This window comes from Thunnus albacares, chromosome 8 (genome assembly GCF_914725855.1).
Source record: "Thunnus albacares chromosome 8, fThuAlb1.1, whole genome shotgun sequence".
Lineage (NCBI taxonomy): Eukaryota > Metazoa > Chordata > Actinopteri > Scombriformes > Scombridae > Thunnus > Thunnus albacares.
Window position 1 is genome coordinate 14871205 of NC_058113.1, and position 18988 is coordinate 14890192.

The following is an 18988-nucleotide window of genomic DNA, read 5'->3' on the forward strand; positions in this document are numbered from 1 at the left end:
CAGACAGGCAAACATCCAGTAATGAAAAGAGCCTGTGTGAGGTGTGATCACTGGTGTGGATCACAACTAACCTAGAAAGACAGCTTAGAAATATACATGTATGTGTTTTGATTTGTCTGTGTTGCAATGAGGTGATGTAGTTAAAAAACTCTGTCAGTAAAATCAGGAAAACATGATTGAGATAAATCGTCTTGCACACCGGTCACCAGAAGAAGGATTTTGATAAAAACATTTGCTGTCTTCTCTCCGTCTGCCCTGAGATGCATTCCCACCAAATAAGATTAAGTCTTTTAGACTGTGGCTGAGAGAGCTTTTTTCCCTCGTGAATAGCCACACAAAACAGAATATCATCTTTCACATTGTCGTAAATTGTTTCCTTGGCATTGCTGCTGACATGATGTTTACTCTGTGCCCAGGGTTATACTTTTTAGGAGGCAGTTTTGCCTGTAATTATTGAAATTGAAAACTGGAGTAAAATTGCCTGAAGGCCGGCGATCACGATGGCTGGACCACGGCAGCTGAGGGAGTCTGACTTCTGTCAGTGTGTGTATGCTGGAAAGTGAGAAAGTTGCTTTAAAGTCCTTCAAAAATCACTTCTTTTGGAAGCTTAAAATAAAAAAAAGTTGTGTCTGTATGTGCCAGCTGCTGCCTCCTGTATGATTATTCACCTTTCAAATAGCATTGTTTTGAATTGTTATAATAATATGCAATAGTTCTGTTGCCTGATATCCTTTAAATGTGTGTCAAATAGCTTTATAAGGTTGTAACATTGTGTAAGATTTGGAGGCAATTTCGGTATAGTTTCCACTTTACTATAATTGTGTTTTATACATTTCAATATTATTTTAATACAGCAGGAAATACGGGGAGAAAAAAGAGAGCAAACATAAGCTGGTGATAAAGCTCAGGCTGGATTCAGACAGGATGTCATGGTTGCATAGCACAGACTGTTGCACAGCAGAACAACATATTCGTCTTGATATATGATAACTTTAATGGATTTCTTACACATTTAATGTATCTATTACCTCATTGGACTTCAAAAGACTCCTTGCTGGGGCAACCTGTATATCTTAACATGAAACAGATGGTCAGACTTTGGCTCAGGGTCTTGCAGGAAGAAAAGGCCAACGCTTCACTGCCTCAGCAGCTGTGTTGCATTTTGATCACAGCCCTAAGACTAAAAAATGGAGTGCAAAAGAAGAAGAAAAAAAAAACTAGAGAGGAGTTTGAAAATTGTGTACAAGTAACAGGTCATCTCTGTGTAGTGGAGTTTATTTGTCAGTTAAATGTGACTGCGGGTGATTATTCGCTTGCTGGAGTGCATCATGCTGGTGTGGTGTAGAGGCAGAGCAGGCCACCCAGTCAGCAAGGGGTGAGTGTCCAGTTTACTGCTGGTTTTCAGAAAAAGAGGATGTATTTAAATTAAACCCAAGGTGACTTTTTTAATATCAGAGATGGGGTTAGATCAGACAGGCTGTCTTTTTTCACACCAGCAGATGGATAATTGTTCCATTATTTTCAGTGGACATGTGCTCATTATACAGGACCAGCCCAGACAAAACCTCAGTCTCTAATGTGACACTTTTACTTGGCTGAATCCTTCTCTTTTTCTTGGAACACATGAGCAGCATACAGTAACCGAAACATCAGGGAAAGCCAGCTCTTTCACTTAAAACTAATACATTCCAGCTCTTCAAAGAAATAGTCCACTACCAATTTTACCTCCGGCTGTCATCCACTCTGATTCATCATCGTGCTCGTTCCTCTTCGAGCGAGCCACGTTTGGCCCGCTGTCATGTGTGCAGCCGTGTGTCTCACTCTCACAAGTCTTTTCCTCATCGCCTACTGGACTGACCAGAGCAGAACTGAAGTAGCTCAGTGACAAAAAAAAACAGGTGACTCACAGTCAGGGCAGTTGTCAGCATCAGTGCTGCTGTGATTTCGAGAGCTAATGGCACGTCTCTGTGCTGGGCAGTGAAGCTGGATATAATTAACCCTGTACTGAGCAGAATAAACCAGCTGCCAGCAGGCTGCAGCTGCCAGCAGGAATAGTTAGCACCACTGCCAGTGAAACATGAAACAACTGAATCCTGTGGATCACTTGCACACAGTGGTTGAAATTTCTGAATCCTAAAAGTTGAATTGTAATACTGTTTTTACGTATTTGTATTTTCTCCACAGTAGATTTATACTACAAAACTTCTCAAAGAAAAGTTTTTGCTCCTCCAGCTGTGTGTGTGTGTGTGTTTGACCTCCTAACTAGGGTCAACGTAGATCAAACTGTTGCAACTCATGCATCCGAGGCGACACTAATTGTAGATCCATGACAACTTAGTTAGTATGTCTGTGTGTATGTTTGTGGAGTTTGGTCAGTACTTATCCATATGTTTGTATACTGCTTTTCCGGGAACATCCCTGGGTGTAACATGGGTGGATTTGATTATCTGTGTGTGTTTGGGCATTGTGCCTTGTGGACAGCGTGTGTGAGAACACCTAAAAAATTCCCTGGAAGCCCTTTTTAAAGATTAAGGGTAGATCAGTTCAGTTCGTTATTTTTTTGGTTTATTTTTGTATTAGCTTTCTTGAGAGATCCACTGTATTAAAAGATTCAGAAGGCAGATCTGACAGTGCAGCTCACTGTGTGCAGGTTATCTTAGGTTGGAATAGTTTAGGCATATTTAGATTGTGTGATTATTGTGTTTTGTATCAGACTGCCGCAGCTGTTTCTGCTGTTCTACATAAACGTCTTGATCTTGATATGAAGGTATGACTCCCTTTTCTCCTGTCGTCATAATAATCATAAAAATTAATTTCTACTTTTCCAAGATACCATATCAGCCAAACTGCAAGGAGTGCAGTTGTTGGATATGTGAGTGTTTGTTCTTTTCAGTGTGCAGATTAGATACTGTGAGTGAATTTCAAAAAAACATGAGATATCCCTGGTTCTTGCAGTGGAAACGTGTTGGCATTACACGGTAAAATGGAAAGAGCTCCTCATGGAAACCTGACTATGTGCCATGGAACCGGAGCAGTGTACCAGGGTAACACAGGGTCAGCCCTTATCACAGCCATTATCATGCAGACTGTTAGATATGGCTTCAATCAATCCACTGAACAATGCTCTGCTTGCTGACAGATCATTTTTATAATATCAAGGCTCACTTTCAAGCAGATAAACTCATCGCTCTTTGTTTTTTAAAGAGACAGAAAGGCATCAAAGTGCACTTTTCTCCATAAAATAAACCATAATTTCAACATTATTCAGTGAGCATCTATCACTCACACTCACATCATGACAGTTTCTGAGCATAGAAGTCATATTAAACACACTTTGACATATATTTTAACACTGAAAATGTGCGTTCTATTGAGAGTTTACACAGCACAAGAGTGGAAAGTATCTTATTTCTATAATATTTTAAGTCAAGATAAAGTGGCATCTATTTTAGGCAATTAGATGTGAAGCATCCTGTGTCTGTTTTAGTCCTGAGGTGATTTTAAAAAATAACAACCTTTTTTGTATCTTTTGTTTATTTTAAGATACATTGTCTTAGTGGACTGTGTGGCTAAGTTAATAAAACAAATCTGTATGTTATATATTTATATTAATATATTTGATTATTTTATATTGTGCAGCTTTACAAGTTAAACCACTGAAGTTGTCTCTATAGCAGATAATTACAATGTTTGATTTTGCTTTACTCAGTAGTGGAAAGTAATTCAATACATTTACTTGAGTACAGTTTGGATGTACAGTACTGTGCAAAAGTTTTAGGTACTTTAGCTTCTTCTCTGTTATGTAATACCATCAGGGAGGATTCAGATGGGTCCCAAATTTATTTTGCAGCATCACAATGACCCCAGACATACAGCCAAACTCATAAACATCTATTTTCATAGACAAGAAGAGCAACAGATGGTGTGGCCCCCGCATAGCCCTGATCTCAGTATCATGGAGTGAGTCTGGGATTACATGAAGAGACAGAAACAACCGAGATGCCTAAATCCACAGAAGAACTGCAAGTTCTGCAAGAATGGCAAGTTCTCCAGGATGCTTGGAACATCCTTCTTGCCAAGTACCTTGAAAAACTGTGAGTAAGAGTACCGAGAACTGGTGCTGTTTGAAAGGCAAAACATGGTTACACCAAGTATGGATTTCATTTTGGTTTTCTTCTGTTTACTGAATTTTGTATGAAGTTAACTGATGAATAAAAACTATTCATGGCATTATTTTTGAAAGCATCTTCACTTTACTTTGAGTGCCCAAAACTTTTGCACAGGACAATATTTGTACTTTACATGATTATCTTAATTTTATGCTAATTTATACTTCTACTCCAATACATTTATTTGACAGCTATAGTTTCTAGTTACATTACAGATGATGAAAACCTATATTGAGCACATACAGTAAGATGCAATGCATTGTTATACAGCAAATTAAACCACCCAAAGCTTTATAAAATGGGTAAAATGGGTAAAATGAGCTCTACTGCAACCAACATTAAAATGCTGCTTACCTGTTAATACACCATTAATTATAATTCAGTCATATAATAATAAAACACTAACAAAGCCCATTTTAGTTTCACTTTATGCTTTAAATATATATTTATATATATATTTTTACTGAAGTAAAATACTAAATGCAGAACTTTTACTTGCATTTTTACCACATGGTAAAGTAAATCTGAACACTTCCACCACATTGTTTATGGAGCCATACTATAGAAATGCAAACATTGTAAGGATCTGGTTATGTACAGGTTAATGTTATGCAATAACTGATAAAGTCCAATGTACCTAAGGCACTGGGTCATGGATCAGATATATATGTAGCAATGAAATAAAAGTGAGTGGAGAAGAAGGTGGGAGGAACAGATAGATAATGGATGCTGAGTCACTGAGAGGGCATGACCAGACATATTCTCAGCTTGTTTGATTTAAAAGGCCACAGTAAACCTTTACAAGGCAAGAATGGGTTAAACGCTCCATATCTCTGCCCGTGTTTACCTATGTTACTTAAAAGAAAGTTACGTAAAGGGGAGAAAGGTAGCAAAGACACAGAGAGAGAGAGAGAGAGAGGTTTGCTCTACAGTAAAACACTACAGTTAGTCTGTGTCGGGAGGCCACAAGGCTTTGAAATGTATTGTAAAATGTTTGAGACCGTGTGGTGAATGTCGAGTGGTTTTTTGATCAGTGTCTGAGCCCCAGTCGCTACTCATAGCTCCACAGTATGTAACTCAGAACAGCTTTTGGCCATGTGTGCTACATGCCTGCTTTCAGTTACAGAGCTACATAAATCTCAGCCCTTCACCGGAGCGCTTGCGTGAATCTTTTAAACAAGCCAGGTTTGTTTTAGTTCAGTATTTAGTTTAGTTATCTTTAACAAACACCTGCCATGAGTTTGGAAATGCCTGTAAATCACAGATCATAAACCTATTAATCTAGTGTACTAGAAAGTGTAAAGTGTACTTTTTGTATTTCTTGGAACATCCAGCTGTCCCTCTCTGTCCCGCGGCATGATGGGATACAGTTTTGCCCATTCCCATAAGCCGTCCAGGAAGAGGATTTCAGAAATCTGGATGATGATTTAGAAAACGTGTTGCTAATATATTTTTATTAGTTGCTTATTTGAACGGAGGTTTAACCTGAGTGAGAGTGGCTCTGCTTTTTTAGTCAAACATGAGTCAAGCTGGTATGATCATGACCTTTACAGACCACTCTGTATCTCTGCTGTGCTTAACCCCAAAGGTGTCCAGTGAATCAACACAATTGACTGCAACGTGTTACACTCTTTATCACCCTCAGAGAGAGTTTTTTCTCTTTTCTGGCTACTGGATGAGGTTACAGGAGCAGGATTTCTGGGAATGAAATCAGAGCTTGCTGCTAAATAGGGATTCCCCCCCTCGCTTCTGGTAAATGCTGCAGAGAGTGGACGGAGCCAGCTGGCTTCCCTGGAGCTTTTAATATGCAATGTCCACACCAGGCTCATGTGTTGAGAAAATTACACAAAATATTTATTTTATAAGCTTTTACGGTTGCATTTGTTGCCTTAGTGGTTATTCAAGGACGTAGATCTGCACATTGTACACAGCTGTCAACTTGTCTCTAAGTCCCTGGAGTGTAGTTGGTAGTATTTGATCAGTGGAGAATTATACCTAGAGCGAGAACCCACAGGGAACACCAAAGCTGGGAAGTGAAGCAAACTGGGGTTTATTTTCTTTATTGTAGTATTTGACAGAGTGATTTGCAACAGGGAACCTAACTACCCTATTGGGGTGGCTGTGGGGCCTTTGCATAACATGATTTAAGCTCCAGTTAAGGAAGCTATCCAAGTTAGGACGTCCCAGACATACAGAAGGAGGTGAGGGTGTTTTATTACCACGGTCATACATTCCTCTCTTCTAACTGGGCTCCTTTGTAAGTCGGGAATAAGTCACATGTGTTGAAATATCCATGTGTGTTTTTGGCTTTAAGAAAAAGAGTGATAATTTATATGGATATAGGAGAGAATGTGTGCATGACAAACAGTCAGTTTTTACCCTCAGCTCTCTGCTCTACCTCATGAAAGCAAGTTGATTTATTGTAGAAATTGCGTTTTTATCTCAAGCGCTAAAGGAATTTCTTATCTTGCTCTGTTGTATATTTTTCTCATGTCTCTAAACCCTCAGCCACTGTTTGATTTACATTTTTCTCTTTCTATAATGCCATCAGCAGTCAACACGACCTCAGAGTCAGTACAGTCAGAGCGGCTTATATAATACATAGTCAAACACTATATTTGACCGTTGAGCTTCAGAGCACTGTAGCTATGCAATAACCTCCCTTAATCCCAAGTTACCCAAGTCAGAACTGTGGCATAATGGTGATATGAGAATAAAGCCACAGCTCTCTGGGTTGAGTACTTAGAAAAAACACAAAAACAGGATGAAAAGACAGAACTGATTCTTTATCATTAGATTATTTTCAACATGATTGATAGGAACATATTTATTACTTAAGCCAGCGTTAACATACTCTTTGTGAAATACTGTATCATCACTATTTACACGCATAAAATTAGCCTTTACATTACTGTTCAGGAGTAATTTGACCAATTTGTACATTTGAGAGCAGTGGAAAAAACCCCAAAACACCATTTTTTTAGCCTGAAATTTAATTAAATTTCCTGAAATGACCAAAAATATACAAAATATTTTAATATTTCAAATTTATTTTTGTGCAGCTGATACACATTTTATACATAGAGGGGTTAAATTTGACCCGTATTTATTACAATTCAATGACCATAATATAATGTAATGTGATTGTAAATGTTTTTCCTCCACAAATAGCGTAAAACCTAATGCATAGTCTCTCAGCTCTCTGAGAGCTTCATTAGTTTTTAGTTTTTTTTAGTTTTATTGTTTATTTCTCTACAGGGACAGTGCACAATTAAAAGTAATTGCACCAGAGTTGGCTTGTAGCTCATTTACATCTGTTGTCTCTGGGCAAGTAGGCAAAAAAACAACCACAGAACAACAATTACACTACATAAAACAGCACAGTAGAAGCCATCAGTGTGAGATATTAAATATAATGACAAATACAATAAATACAAGCAATGATTGGTGGTGACACTTTTGTGCTGACTTTAGCCAAAACTTGAGGCTGGTTTTAAACTCTGCAAAGCTCCCTGAGTCTCTAATGTTTGTGGGTATAGAATTCCACATCACCACTACTTTAACCTAGAAAACAGATTGACCAAAGTTTGCATTTTTGAACTGTGCTAGATGCTCTAGTCCTATCGACACTGCCACTGCCAGGATAGGCCAGGCATCCTCTAAGAGGATTTATTAATGACTGATGAGGTATTTATGAATTAAAAATAAATTTGTGGTTCAGATGTTTGGTATAGAGACTAATTATGAAGGGATACTGTGAAGGGTCAGAATATGAACAGTATGTAAGGGTTGGGTTTGGTTACAGTAGGTCATGATTTGATTCCAGTCTAACAATAGTAACAAAGCTTACATGAGATCAACAGCAAAAAGTGTATATATATTTGGTATTTTTTCATTTCACTGCTCAGTTCTGAACAATGCAGAGAGCTGGTGTATGATGGCACTTGAATATATAGTGTGTTTTGGTGTGTTTATTTTTTCAATGAGTGCACTGCTCTGTTCTTCCAAGCACTACTGTAATCAATCAAGCAGGCAGCGAAGGCAGTCTGACGTCAGCAGCACGGCTGCTTGCGTAACCTTGTTCCACAGTCCCATAGATTTGTCAGCAGGAGCAAATGGTGAAAAGTAAACCGAACTCTTATCGCGGGTTCTCTCTATCGCAGGTAGGCCCTGATGTCCAGGCTGACTGGTCAACTCAACCTGGTTGTATATACAGACTGCTGCCAAAGCAGACTGTGCTTGAAAAGCAACAAAATCAAACTGGTTTTGTTAATGTTGGCTGACATAACTGCAAAATCAAAGACATGCAATGTAGTGTCAGACATGCAATGTAATAACAGCCGCTGTATCACTATTTCAGCTATGTCAGTACTGTCCAAAGCTAAACATGACGCACACTCTAATAATAGCAAAGGCTTCAAGTATAATGTGCGCCCGGAGGCGACTGAGGGAAGTCTTTTCGGGGGCAAATAATTCACTTAGATTGTAGGAGCCCTGACAGACTCATAAGAGAAGAGCATCACAACTCAGTCACTGTGACAGACAGAGCTTTATCTGTCTTCGCACAATTGATCATTGTGACTCTTGCTTGTTGTTTGGCAACATCGATTTTCAGGGACATCAGCGGACTGATGTCCACTGAGAGAGGCCCGTTCCACCACATCGTTCCTCTTCCTCTTGCTGCCAACGAGGCAAAGACACATAAAGATATTTGGCAAGAAGAAGAACAACAACAACAAAAATCACTGTGACATCTTTTATCCAACACAAATACAGAGGTGACAAACCACAAAATGTCTTTCATTTAAGGTTTTCTAGTGTTCACGACTGCCAGATTGTTTCCTAATGTTTGATCATGGATAGGACTGGAACACACACGTGTCTAATGCATCATTTGCTTAAGGTGTGTTTAAATACTGGCTATCTCACCACACCTACTAGACTCACAGTCTCAGTTGTCATGGCTCCAACAGGATGTCAGTTCAGGCATAAACAGAGGATCCAATGACAATGATATAACGTCACAAAAATACTACAAGAAAAATAAAAGGGCATCAAACACCTATGTGATTGATGTTCTTGTCTCTCTTTCTCTCCCTTCTGTGTGTATGTTTTCCTTGTCTCTCTTCCTTCTGCGTGTGTGAATGGCGTGACGTAAGTTCTCCTGTTTTCCAAGTCTCCATGGTGAGAGGAGGTCCTATCTGTTTGAAGTTCCTCGATGCCCTTCTGACCAGATTCTCCGTAAATGTTATCTATTTATCTATATGTTGTCATCCTGTTCATAAAGTAATTTTACTATATTGGTCTGTTCTGCACACACAACATCTATTTCCTGACTGTCCTTGGAAATATATATATTTATATATACATATATATATATATATATATATATATATGTACTTTTCAGCAGGCTTTTTGTCTAAATCATTTTTTTCTTTCACTGCATGACTGTCTTGACTTTACATCCAACCGATTGCCTCGGACATGGGACTGTGAGGGGAACCTGAGAATGTCAAGTGGCTTGACATTTATCTGCCGTCATTGTTCCTCTCTTCCCCGAGTGTTTCACATTCAGGTAAAAGCTGGCCTTCTCTCGCAGGATGCACAGCTGCCACACTGCAGGTTATTTATAGCCAGATGACGCAGATGTCTCACATCGGCACCTGGCAGGACCCTCAGCTGGAGACACCTCTGCCCAGCTGCCCAACGACCGTGGATGCTGTTGCCACGGAAACAGCATTATGTTGACATCAAAAGATTTGAGGTTATCTTCCGTAGAGACTGACTCCACGCTTCGCCCACGACCCTGACCTATCTGAGGCTCGTGAGACACTGTCAACCTCCAGCTGGGAGTGTGTGAACCGAACATGCTCTTACAAACACACACACACACACACCGCACACACACGCAGATATGTTTGGGGAAAATATTATGATGTGCGTGCCTAAGTGCGTAAGTGCATGTGTTTCCATTTGTCTGCTGCATCACAAGAAACCCACACAGGTCAATCATGAAGTGAACTTTACTCTCTGGTAAACATTTTACAGGTGCACTAACATGCTGTGTAAACATGTAGACATGAGCGGTTAGAGATTTTGACATGACATATGATATGTTTGGGTCATATTAAAAGAGGAAATTACCAAGGGTTTCACGTGTATTGTTCACTGGCAAATAACATACTAGCAGAATCTAAAGGCCTTCTCACCACTCAAGGAGTAACGTCTGCTATTGTGAGTAATGTCTGCCATTGTATGAGGTGCTTCATTAAGGGATCTTTACTGCATTTACTGGATTACACACCGGATTTTTACACAGTCCACTCCTGTAAGAATTGATGCAAATAAGACTGCAGGATTTAAGATATTCAGAGGAGTGAAATAAACAGGAAGGCATCTGACAGCTATCTGAAATCAGGCCTCCTCTCACTACAATACATTTGTATCCCTCAGGAGACGCAATACATACAGTACATGGCATACAAAGCCAACAAATGTTCTATCCACACCAGAGGAATGCCTCTATATCAGCACCAAAACAAATAAAAAAACACCCTGTGCTGTAGATAAGGAAGCAGGATAGAAAGAAATGGCAGGAAGGTATCTGGAAACATTAATGGAAAGCTGAAAAGGGCATCGCAGGTTATCGAAGCCCTTTCATAAACCCCTGCACAATCACAAGCAAAGTAAATGAACGATTGTTCATGTGGTTGTCGGCTTTAATTTTCCATCGGTTGAATAAACAAGCAAGTCAAAGGTACCAGCTCGCCACTTTAAACACAGACGAACAGATCAGCAAGCAAGATTTTACAGTTTTAATTGCCTGCTATCATAGTTTAAATACTGACAAGTGACTTCTGGATTTCAGTGAAGTAGATGATGAATTGCCAGGATGCTTTATGGAGTCTGTTTTATGCATCAGACTGCACATGAGCTCTTTTAAATCATTAACAGGCTCGAAAATCACATGCATTCGTGTTGCATGTTTGCTAGTAGTTTTGTTGGGCACAGTCCACACAACAGACTCTTTTATAAACTGTGATGTTGGCGTAGGTGATTATAGAGACACGTGAATGAGGAAGACTACATTTTAATAGGGATTGTTAAAACAAGAGCCATGTAGTTTTGCTTTGATGTTTGAAATGTTATATATTTTATTCAAAGATCCCCTCCAGACATGTTTTAGGACATATAAAAGTCATCTGCTTGGAATAATAAATAGTTTCTGATGTGTTTTGTTCAGTTTTGTTTTGTTTTGTTCAGTTACCTTGTTAGAAATCCTTAAAATGACATCTTCTCCTTCACCCTCACTGAAATATCCAGAAGTTATAAATATGCAAATATGTTTCATTTCAAAAGTTTAACTGTCGAACACAAGATGCCTCCTACTTTGCTGTAAAGTTCATTCTCAGTTTTTGTGCATTGGAGGCTTCAAGTTCCCACATCACGCTTGTGTAGGTTGATTATTGGCCCTCGATTGGCTCTAAACTGGTTGTAATGTCACAAATACTGCTTGTATGTACACCACCTTTAACTCAGATTTATGGTGAGCACAGAGAAACTTTACACGTTCAGCAGATGAATGTGAAAACAGCTTCTAGTGTGAAACTCTGCACATACATCATTCTGCACAGTGAAGCTCAAACATCCAAAGCGAAGGAACAGGAAGAGTGGAGGGGGACTTTAAAAAAGGGGAGAAAAAAAAAGAAAAAAGTCAGTAAAAGAAACAAAAGGTGTTAAAAAATAAAAACTTCTGCTAAAATTTCCTCTAATATCTTTAATATTTGCCTTATACTTGTGAATTACTGGACACAGAAAGATGGACTGGTTCAGGTCTAATTCAAATGAAACAGCAACAGAAAAAAGAAAAAACTTTTTGGTTGAAAAAAATCAGGTACAACTGGCAATGAAGGGTTTGCTCGTTCGGTTTGTTTTAATGTCTCACAGGTCAAGAAGGCAGAGAAACTGAGGTTGTGACTGGGAAGTTAAATCTTCAGATTCAGATTATATAAACTGGTCAAAGTGATTAGTAGCCGTTGCTGAAGTGCTCTCCAGTAAAACCCTTTTCTCATCTCGTGTAGTGTCAGCAGTGGAGGCCCGCAGTCAGTGACTGTCGATGTTGAGCGTCTATACGTCTGTATGATCATGAAACAGGGTGTTGCTGAAAAAAAATAACATCCTGCAGGCTCTGCAAACATTCCCTGTGCAAATAAAGAAATACACCAGAAGGAAGGAAAGTAGAGGTTGCACATCTGTGATCTAATCCCTGTAATCGATCATATTTTACTCATCTGCTTTCAAACCTGACATAGACGCTTGATCAATAATAAGCGCTCATTTTCTGAAGCAACGTAGATCATTAGGTTATTAGATTATGAGGCTTGTTTAAGGGAAAACCCTGTCAGCATGCAAGGTCCACCATGGAGAGGGGAGGAGGCTGTCAAATACGTCACATGAAGGGTGTTCCCTGTAGACAGGGCGTCCATACTCAATGACCAAACACAGAAGCCAATCAGAGAGCTCATGCTAATGAGGAGGCTTTAAACCCTCTGGACCTTCTTTATGAATCGCTTCTTTGCAGACTGACCGGAATTTAGCGGCGCACACCGGGGGAAACAGCTGATCCCGCACTAACCTCCACACCTCTCACTAAACTAAACTTTTTCAACTCTTCACCTCAAGATTAATAATCGGACCTGACATCCAAGAGGAATATCTCACTTAAGAGAGAGAAGATAAAGCTGAGCTCGGGGGGAAACGCTGTTTGACATTCTGCTGGTTTCTTTTTTTGGGGAGGGGGGTTGAAAGTTATCACCATGTCTTGCGGTGATGCGTCGAATCAGAGTCGGCCGTTCTGCGTGTTGTCTTGGGATCAGGTGCAGCGCTTGGACTCGATCCTCGGGGAGGCTGTCCCCATCCACGGCCGAGGAAACTTCCCCACTCTGTCCATGCGACCCCGCCAGATTGTTCAGGTAGAAACCCACACACACACATACACTACTATAGCCCACTGTTGGTTATGTCCTTAGATGCGGATTTTAATACATATAAAATCATATGTATATGTGTATTATATGCTTTTATATGCATTAAAATGAAATGTAATATCACATCTGACTGCGTTATAGTTGTGCAGGAAGTGAATACAGTTAAACTAGTGAGGAATTAAATAGTTAAATTTAAATGATGATTATTCTTTTAAGTCTCCCAGGAATCAAGTACCCTGGTGGCTTTCAGACTCCCCTTTAGGAGCCATTTACCCTCCAAGGATACATTTGTAGATTCTTATTATCCTTCCTTTCCTAATTGTATTTTTGTAACAGATTACATCATATTTTTTTTTGCCATGTTTCCTTGTTTTTTCCTCGTTTAAAACATCTTTCCAGCACTGCTTTTTATTGCCTCACAAATTATCTTTTTAAACTATTTTGAGGTAAACTATGACTCAATCGTGTCTATAGTAGTATGTAACTCACCTTAGCCAGCTAATATATAATATATAGTTACAAATGACCACTATTTACATTGAAATGTATAATTTCCATGCATTAGCCCCAGCAGACAGTATAATCAAAATTAACAGCCATCCCTAGTGCTGATTTGTCTGACTGCCCATCATATTCGCATTCAAGCAGCAGACTGGTGGAAACACAGAGGGAAACTTACAGCCTTAACAACTCCCCTGGTTTGAATTAAAATGTATAAAACAGACGTGTCAAAGTCCCTCCACATTTCCAACCTCTTATGCATTGTGGCTGGATCGCATTGCGCTTCCCTTGCAGAGTCTGGAGAAATAGTTGGCTGTGTAAAGCAAATGCTATGATAGAATTTCAAACTGAACATATAGCCGCTGATCTCTAATGGCAAAGTCATGTCAGGTAGTCCCCCCCCTTTTTTTTCCATTTTCATTCACAAACTGACATATTTAAGATGAGCTCAACAAGCTTGTGAAGCCCAGAGCTCATGCTTGTGGTTGTGGAAAGATGAATGCTCCATTGAGTGCGCAGGAGGCTTAAATGCAGGTTTGAGCCCCAAATGTGGGGACTCTTGTTTCCCCTAGATTTGTGGAAACCCTGTATAATTTTTATTTTGCTAAAAATCTGCCATCTGCCATATAGATTCATTTAGTGGTTGTCTGAACAGTCTGCTGGACATTGATCATCACTAAATCTCCTGTCATGACTAACTAGAATGAGTGTATTTATAGCTTTAAAGTGTGTTTTATAGGTTCTGATGTTGTAAATGTGTCTCATCTGTTACCCATCACATGAGGCATGACTGAGAGTGACCGAGACCTTTGTCCCGCTGCAGGGTTAGAGGGATGCTAACGTCCACTGCAGCATCATGAAGCTATGAAGTCCAAAGAGTTACAGGGCTATAATTGTAGATAACAACAGCCTCTGTCATAAATTGCTTCATAACACAGACCTGTGGCCTCATTTGCAGCATATGAGTGAGCCAGTCTATAGAATACAACTCCTTACACTTTTACACTCACCTTTTTATTAATTAGTATTCACTTATTTCTATATTTACAGTGAGACAATCTTGTCTCTGGTATGTTTAATGTTAAGCCAGCAGGAGCATACTTGTACTCCAGAGGCTGGGGGGCTAAACCACTCACCTGTATCCGAGCACGTATGATTTGACTTCTTGTTGCAAGAGGGCAGAGGGAGTAAAGGTGTTAAGTGTAGGTGTAACTCTGAGCCTTGGCTCAGACTGATGTCACATAACACAGCATGGAAGCTGGCATTATTATTGCTTCTGATTGGAATTTAAACCCAATCATCGCTGTTTTATGGTTGAATGATTACAATGATTACATAACTGCTATTATGATTTTGTCCCTTGCTTCTGAGGGGTTGACTTGCTTTCAAATGTTTGTCTGTAGCCTGACCCAGTGTGTATAAATAGAGCCAGCTCGTTATCTGATCACCATGGGAGAGAGCGTTAACAGACACTAATCTGACAGGTCAGTACCAGAAGGGAGATTTAGGATTGTGTGTGTGTGAGTATGTGACAGCTAATTTGCGCTGCAGGTTTTATTGTTTGAGTTTGTCTGCATTTTTTTATTTGTTCAGTGGAATAGCGTAAAGAGTACAAGCATAGCGTATACTGTAAGTAGCATCTGCCAGGCATTTATTTGTTTTTCTTACAGTCCATTAGCTCTAGCATCAAGTCTGCCTGGTATACGGTGAATTAAAATGTCAAACTTCTCAAATAGCTTGCCAGCTATCAACAACTAGCTGCAGCTAGTTGTTGATGTGTTATACTGCTCAGATCTTCTCTGATCACTTCCAAATGTTTTGAGAACAATACGTTTTTTATGGCACTAGTGGATTGTCATTTCCCCCTCAGACAAGTGAGCTCAATCTATCTTTGATGTTTTATTTATGGACTTAGAAGTGTTTTCTCTTTGTGCTCGCTGGCAGTGATGTTAGCAGCTCTGCCCAGATGTAGATCATCTTCTTCAAATGTGGCGGCACTGAGCCGAGACGCCTTTCGTTTAAACATCTTACAGGTCACTGGGACAGAGGAAGGGAAATGCTGCTGACCCTTAATGACCTGAGGATGTGAGGCTGTAGCCTAAAGCCAGGGTTTTCTTTTTGGACACCAGTCACACACCGGTACTCTCTCTCTCTCTGTATCTCTCTCCTGTTTTTCCACAGTCTTATTTATCTTATTTCTGTGATAAGATAAGACAATCTGACCCAGAGGGAGATGGACCTGGAGCGCAGACACACCAGCTCTGCTGCTCTTTGTTTGGGCTCTTTAGGTTTCATTTAGACTGAAGCTGATGGTGATGAAATGGACTTTTGTGAGCAGCAGTATTGATTTCACCTTCACAAACTATTGATTTCCACTATGGCCATGTGGAGGTTGTTTGGTCATATTTCAACAGTTTAACCTGAGACTTTTTAGGAGTGTGTATTACTTTCATCATTCCTTCACCTACACTCACATTGTCTCATTTGATGTTTATGATTGCTGACATGCTGTGTTTCTCTCTCGTCCATGTCCAGGTGGTGCGGGCGAGGCTGGAGGAGAGGGGTGTGTGTGTCAAAGACGTGAGGCTGAACGGCTCCGCTGCCAGCCATGTGCTCCACCAGGACACCGGACTGGGCTACAAGGACCTCGACCTGATCTTTGGCGTGTCGCTGAAAGATGACCAGGCCTTCCGTCTGGTGAAAGACGTCGTGCTGGACTGCCTGTTGGACTTCCTGCCAGCTGGGGTCTCTAAAGAGCGGATCACGGCACTGACCCTCAAAGAAGCCTATGTACAGAAACTGGTGAAAGTCTGTAATGACACGGACCGCTGGAGCCTCATCTCGCTGTCCAACAACACAGGCAAGAATGTGGAGCTAAAATTTGTGGACTCTTTAAGGCGACAGTTTGAATTTAGCGTGGACTCCTTCCAGATTTGCCTCGATTCTCTGCTCTTGTTTGACCGCTGCTCAGAGACGCCCATGTCTGAGAGCTTTCACCCCACTGTGATCGGCGAGAGTGTGTATGGGGACTTCAAGGAGGCCATGGACCACCTGTGTCAGAGGACCATAGCTACACGAAGCCCCGAAGAAATCAGAGGCGGCGGGTTATTGAAGTACTGCCACCTGCTGGTGCGAGGGTTTCGGCCCTCTTCGGAGGCGGACATGAAGCAGATGCAGCGCTACATGTGCTCACGCTTCTTCATTGACTTCCCTGACATTGGTGAACAGCAGAGGAAACTGGAGGCCTACCTGCAAAACCACTTTGCTGGGATGGAGCACAAACGGTACGAGTGCCTGATGACTTTGCACCAAGTAGTGAACGAGAGCACCGTGTGTCTGATGGGCCATGAGCGGCGCCAGACACTCAGCCTCATCTCCATGCTGGCGCTAAGGGTGCTAGCTGAGCAGAACGCCATCCCCACTGTGACAAACGTCACCTGTTACTACCAGCCAGCTCCGTACATACAGGACATTAACTTCAGCAATTACTACATTGCGCACGTGCAGCCGCCGCAGGTCTCACCGTGCAGTAATTCATATCAGACGTGGCTGCCCTGTAGCTGAACTGACTGTATAAAGGGCAGAGTTGGATGTGTCTCCATTGCTCTGTATCTTTCAAAGAAAATGGACTGAAAACACACAAAAACAGAAACCCATGTTTGCCAAATGTGACTTGATGAAAACAATCCTGTACTGCTGTACATCTGATTGAGCCAACACATGAATTTTTCTCACTTCTTTTCTCTTGCAAAACATCTGTAAGATTGCTGGTCATTTCTGAGATGTAGCGATAATATCTTATTTAAGTATTAAAAAAAAAAGTCTTTATGAAGCTTTATATATGTCAGAAATACATTTTTGAGGAAACAAACATTGAAGTTGGAGTTATTTTCATACTCTGGCTTTATTTTTTTAAATTACATACCGGACCAAAGATTTGTTCAGAAAGGGAATGTTGTTATGATTCCAAGTGCCTAAAATGAACCATGAAATGAAAAAAACATCTGTAAAGTGAGAACTGTGCTTTCAATGTTTTCTAGATTACTCTATCTCTCTTTTCAGGAACAGAAGCATTCATTTTTGTGAGATTAAAAAAAAGAAAAAACTCCAGTTTTTTGTTTTGTGGTTATTTTATTTTAACTTTGGTCTGTAATGAACGATGACATTTTAATCTTCAGTTCTTAGGTCTCGATGACTGTAGTTAGTTAAAGTGGTCATTATCTTAACTGTTTCCCCATCCAAACAGTCAACTTGTATATTTTCCTCTGGATGGATGGATGGATGGATGGATGGATGGAAGGAAGGATGGATGGGAGGATGTTTGTCCTCTACTTGATAAGCTGATGACAAGAAGGCGGCCTATTTTCAGTAACCAGGTCCATTGAAATGCATATACTGTTGGCGGTAGTGAGTTGCATTTGTTAAACTGGGGCTGAGGATCCATTACAATCTGAGGACATGAGCCATAAGGAGGCTTTTCTAAAGCACAATGGCTTCTCTCTCCTCCGTGATACTAAAGCTTTTTAACAAAGGCTGGCCTGTTCTCCCACCCATGTTACCACTGGAAACCCAGCCCAGTTTGCTTGACTGATACCATATCTGTGTCATTTTGTCTGAGTCAAAATCAAAAATCTTTGCAGCTAAAATGGTTAAATCTGTTAAAAGATGGTGTAAACAACACAGCTCATATAGATTATTAGCAGATCTCGGATCTTCACAAGCTGTACTTGTCACATTTGGCTCGATATTTACAGCTAGTGTGCAAACTGAGAACAAAAAGAAAAGTTTATTTTGCCATAAGTGTGAGTCACACCCATTCATTCCTTTTCCTCAGTGAACTCTGACAAGATTTTTCAAAGTCAGATGTTGAAATTTTAGACTTCATATACGCTGCCTTATCTTCGTAGAAATAAGTTAAATATAGTCAGAGTGCTGAAGCCAATACAAAGTCACGTAGGCCTCTTAATGTTTCTAATGTTCTTCTTTCACTTTTTGTCATATTCTCTTGCACGCATGGCCTTCTGTGCAATGTGCATGAACCCTTTCACCTCCAAATCACCACTGAGTTGCAACCGTACTCCTATGCTGGAATTAATACTTAATTTATGTTAGTTTGTGGTAATTTGATTAAACACATTTCTATTAGGAATGTCAGCAACTACAATAAGCTCTTAAAATCACATAGAGTCCCTCTACAAAATGTGCAGTGAAATGAAGGATGTGGGTGAGTCATCTGCTTGCACAGAGGCTCGTTTATTGTCAAAGTTGTAAGATTTTTTTTCATTTCCAGAAACATTAGTCAGAGCTTGAAGATGATTAATTTTGATTGAT

At 40.2% G+C, this 18988-nt stretch overlaps 1 protein-coding gene across 1 annotated transcript; it reads left to right on the plus strand.

Moving 5' to 3' along the window:
- Window positions 1–12688: 12688 nt before the first annotated feature.
- Window positions 12689–17767, plus strand: tent5ba (terminal nucleotidyltransferase 5ba). Its single transcript, XM_044359807.1, has 2 exons — window positions 12689–13141; window positions 16193–17767. The coding sequence occupies exons 1-2, from the start codon at window positions 12986–12988 to the stop codon at window positions 17219–17221; spliced, it is 1185 nt and encodes a 394-aa protein (XP_044215742.1). The 5' UTR covers window positions 12689–12985; the 3' UTR covers window positions 17222–17767.
- The last annotated feature ends 1221 nt before the right edge of the window (window positions 17768–18988 follow it).

What these genes read in the sequence shown, in the direction of transcription:
- tent5ba (XM_044359807.1), top strand. Translation starts at nt 12,986, where the DNA reads ATGTCTTGCGGTGATGCGTCGAATCAGAGTCGGCCGTTCTGCGTGTTG. An exon ending in GACCCCGCCAGATTGTTCAG is followed by an intron (nt 13,142 to 16,192) that starts GTAGAAACCCAC and finishes GTCCATGTCCAG; the next exon opens with GTGGTGCGGGCGAGGCTGGA.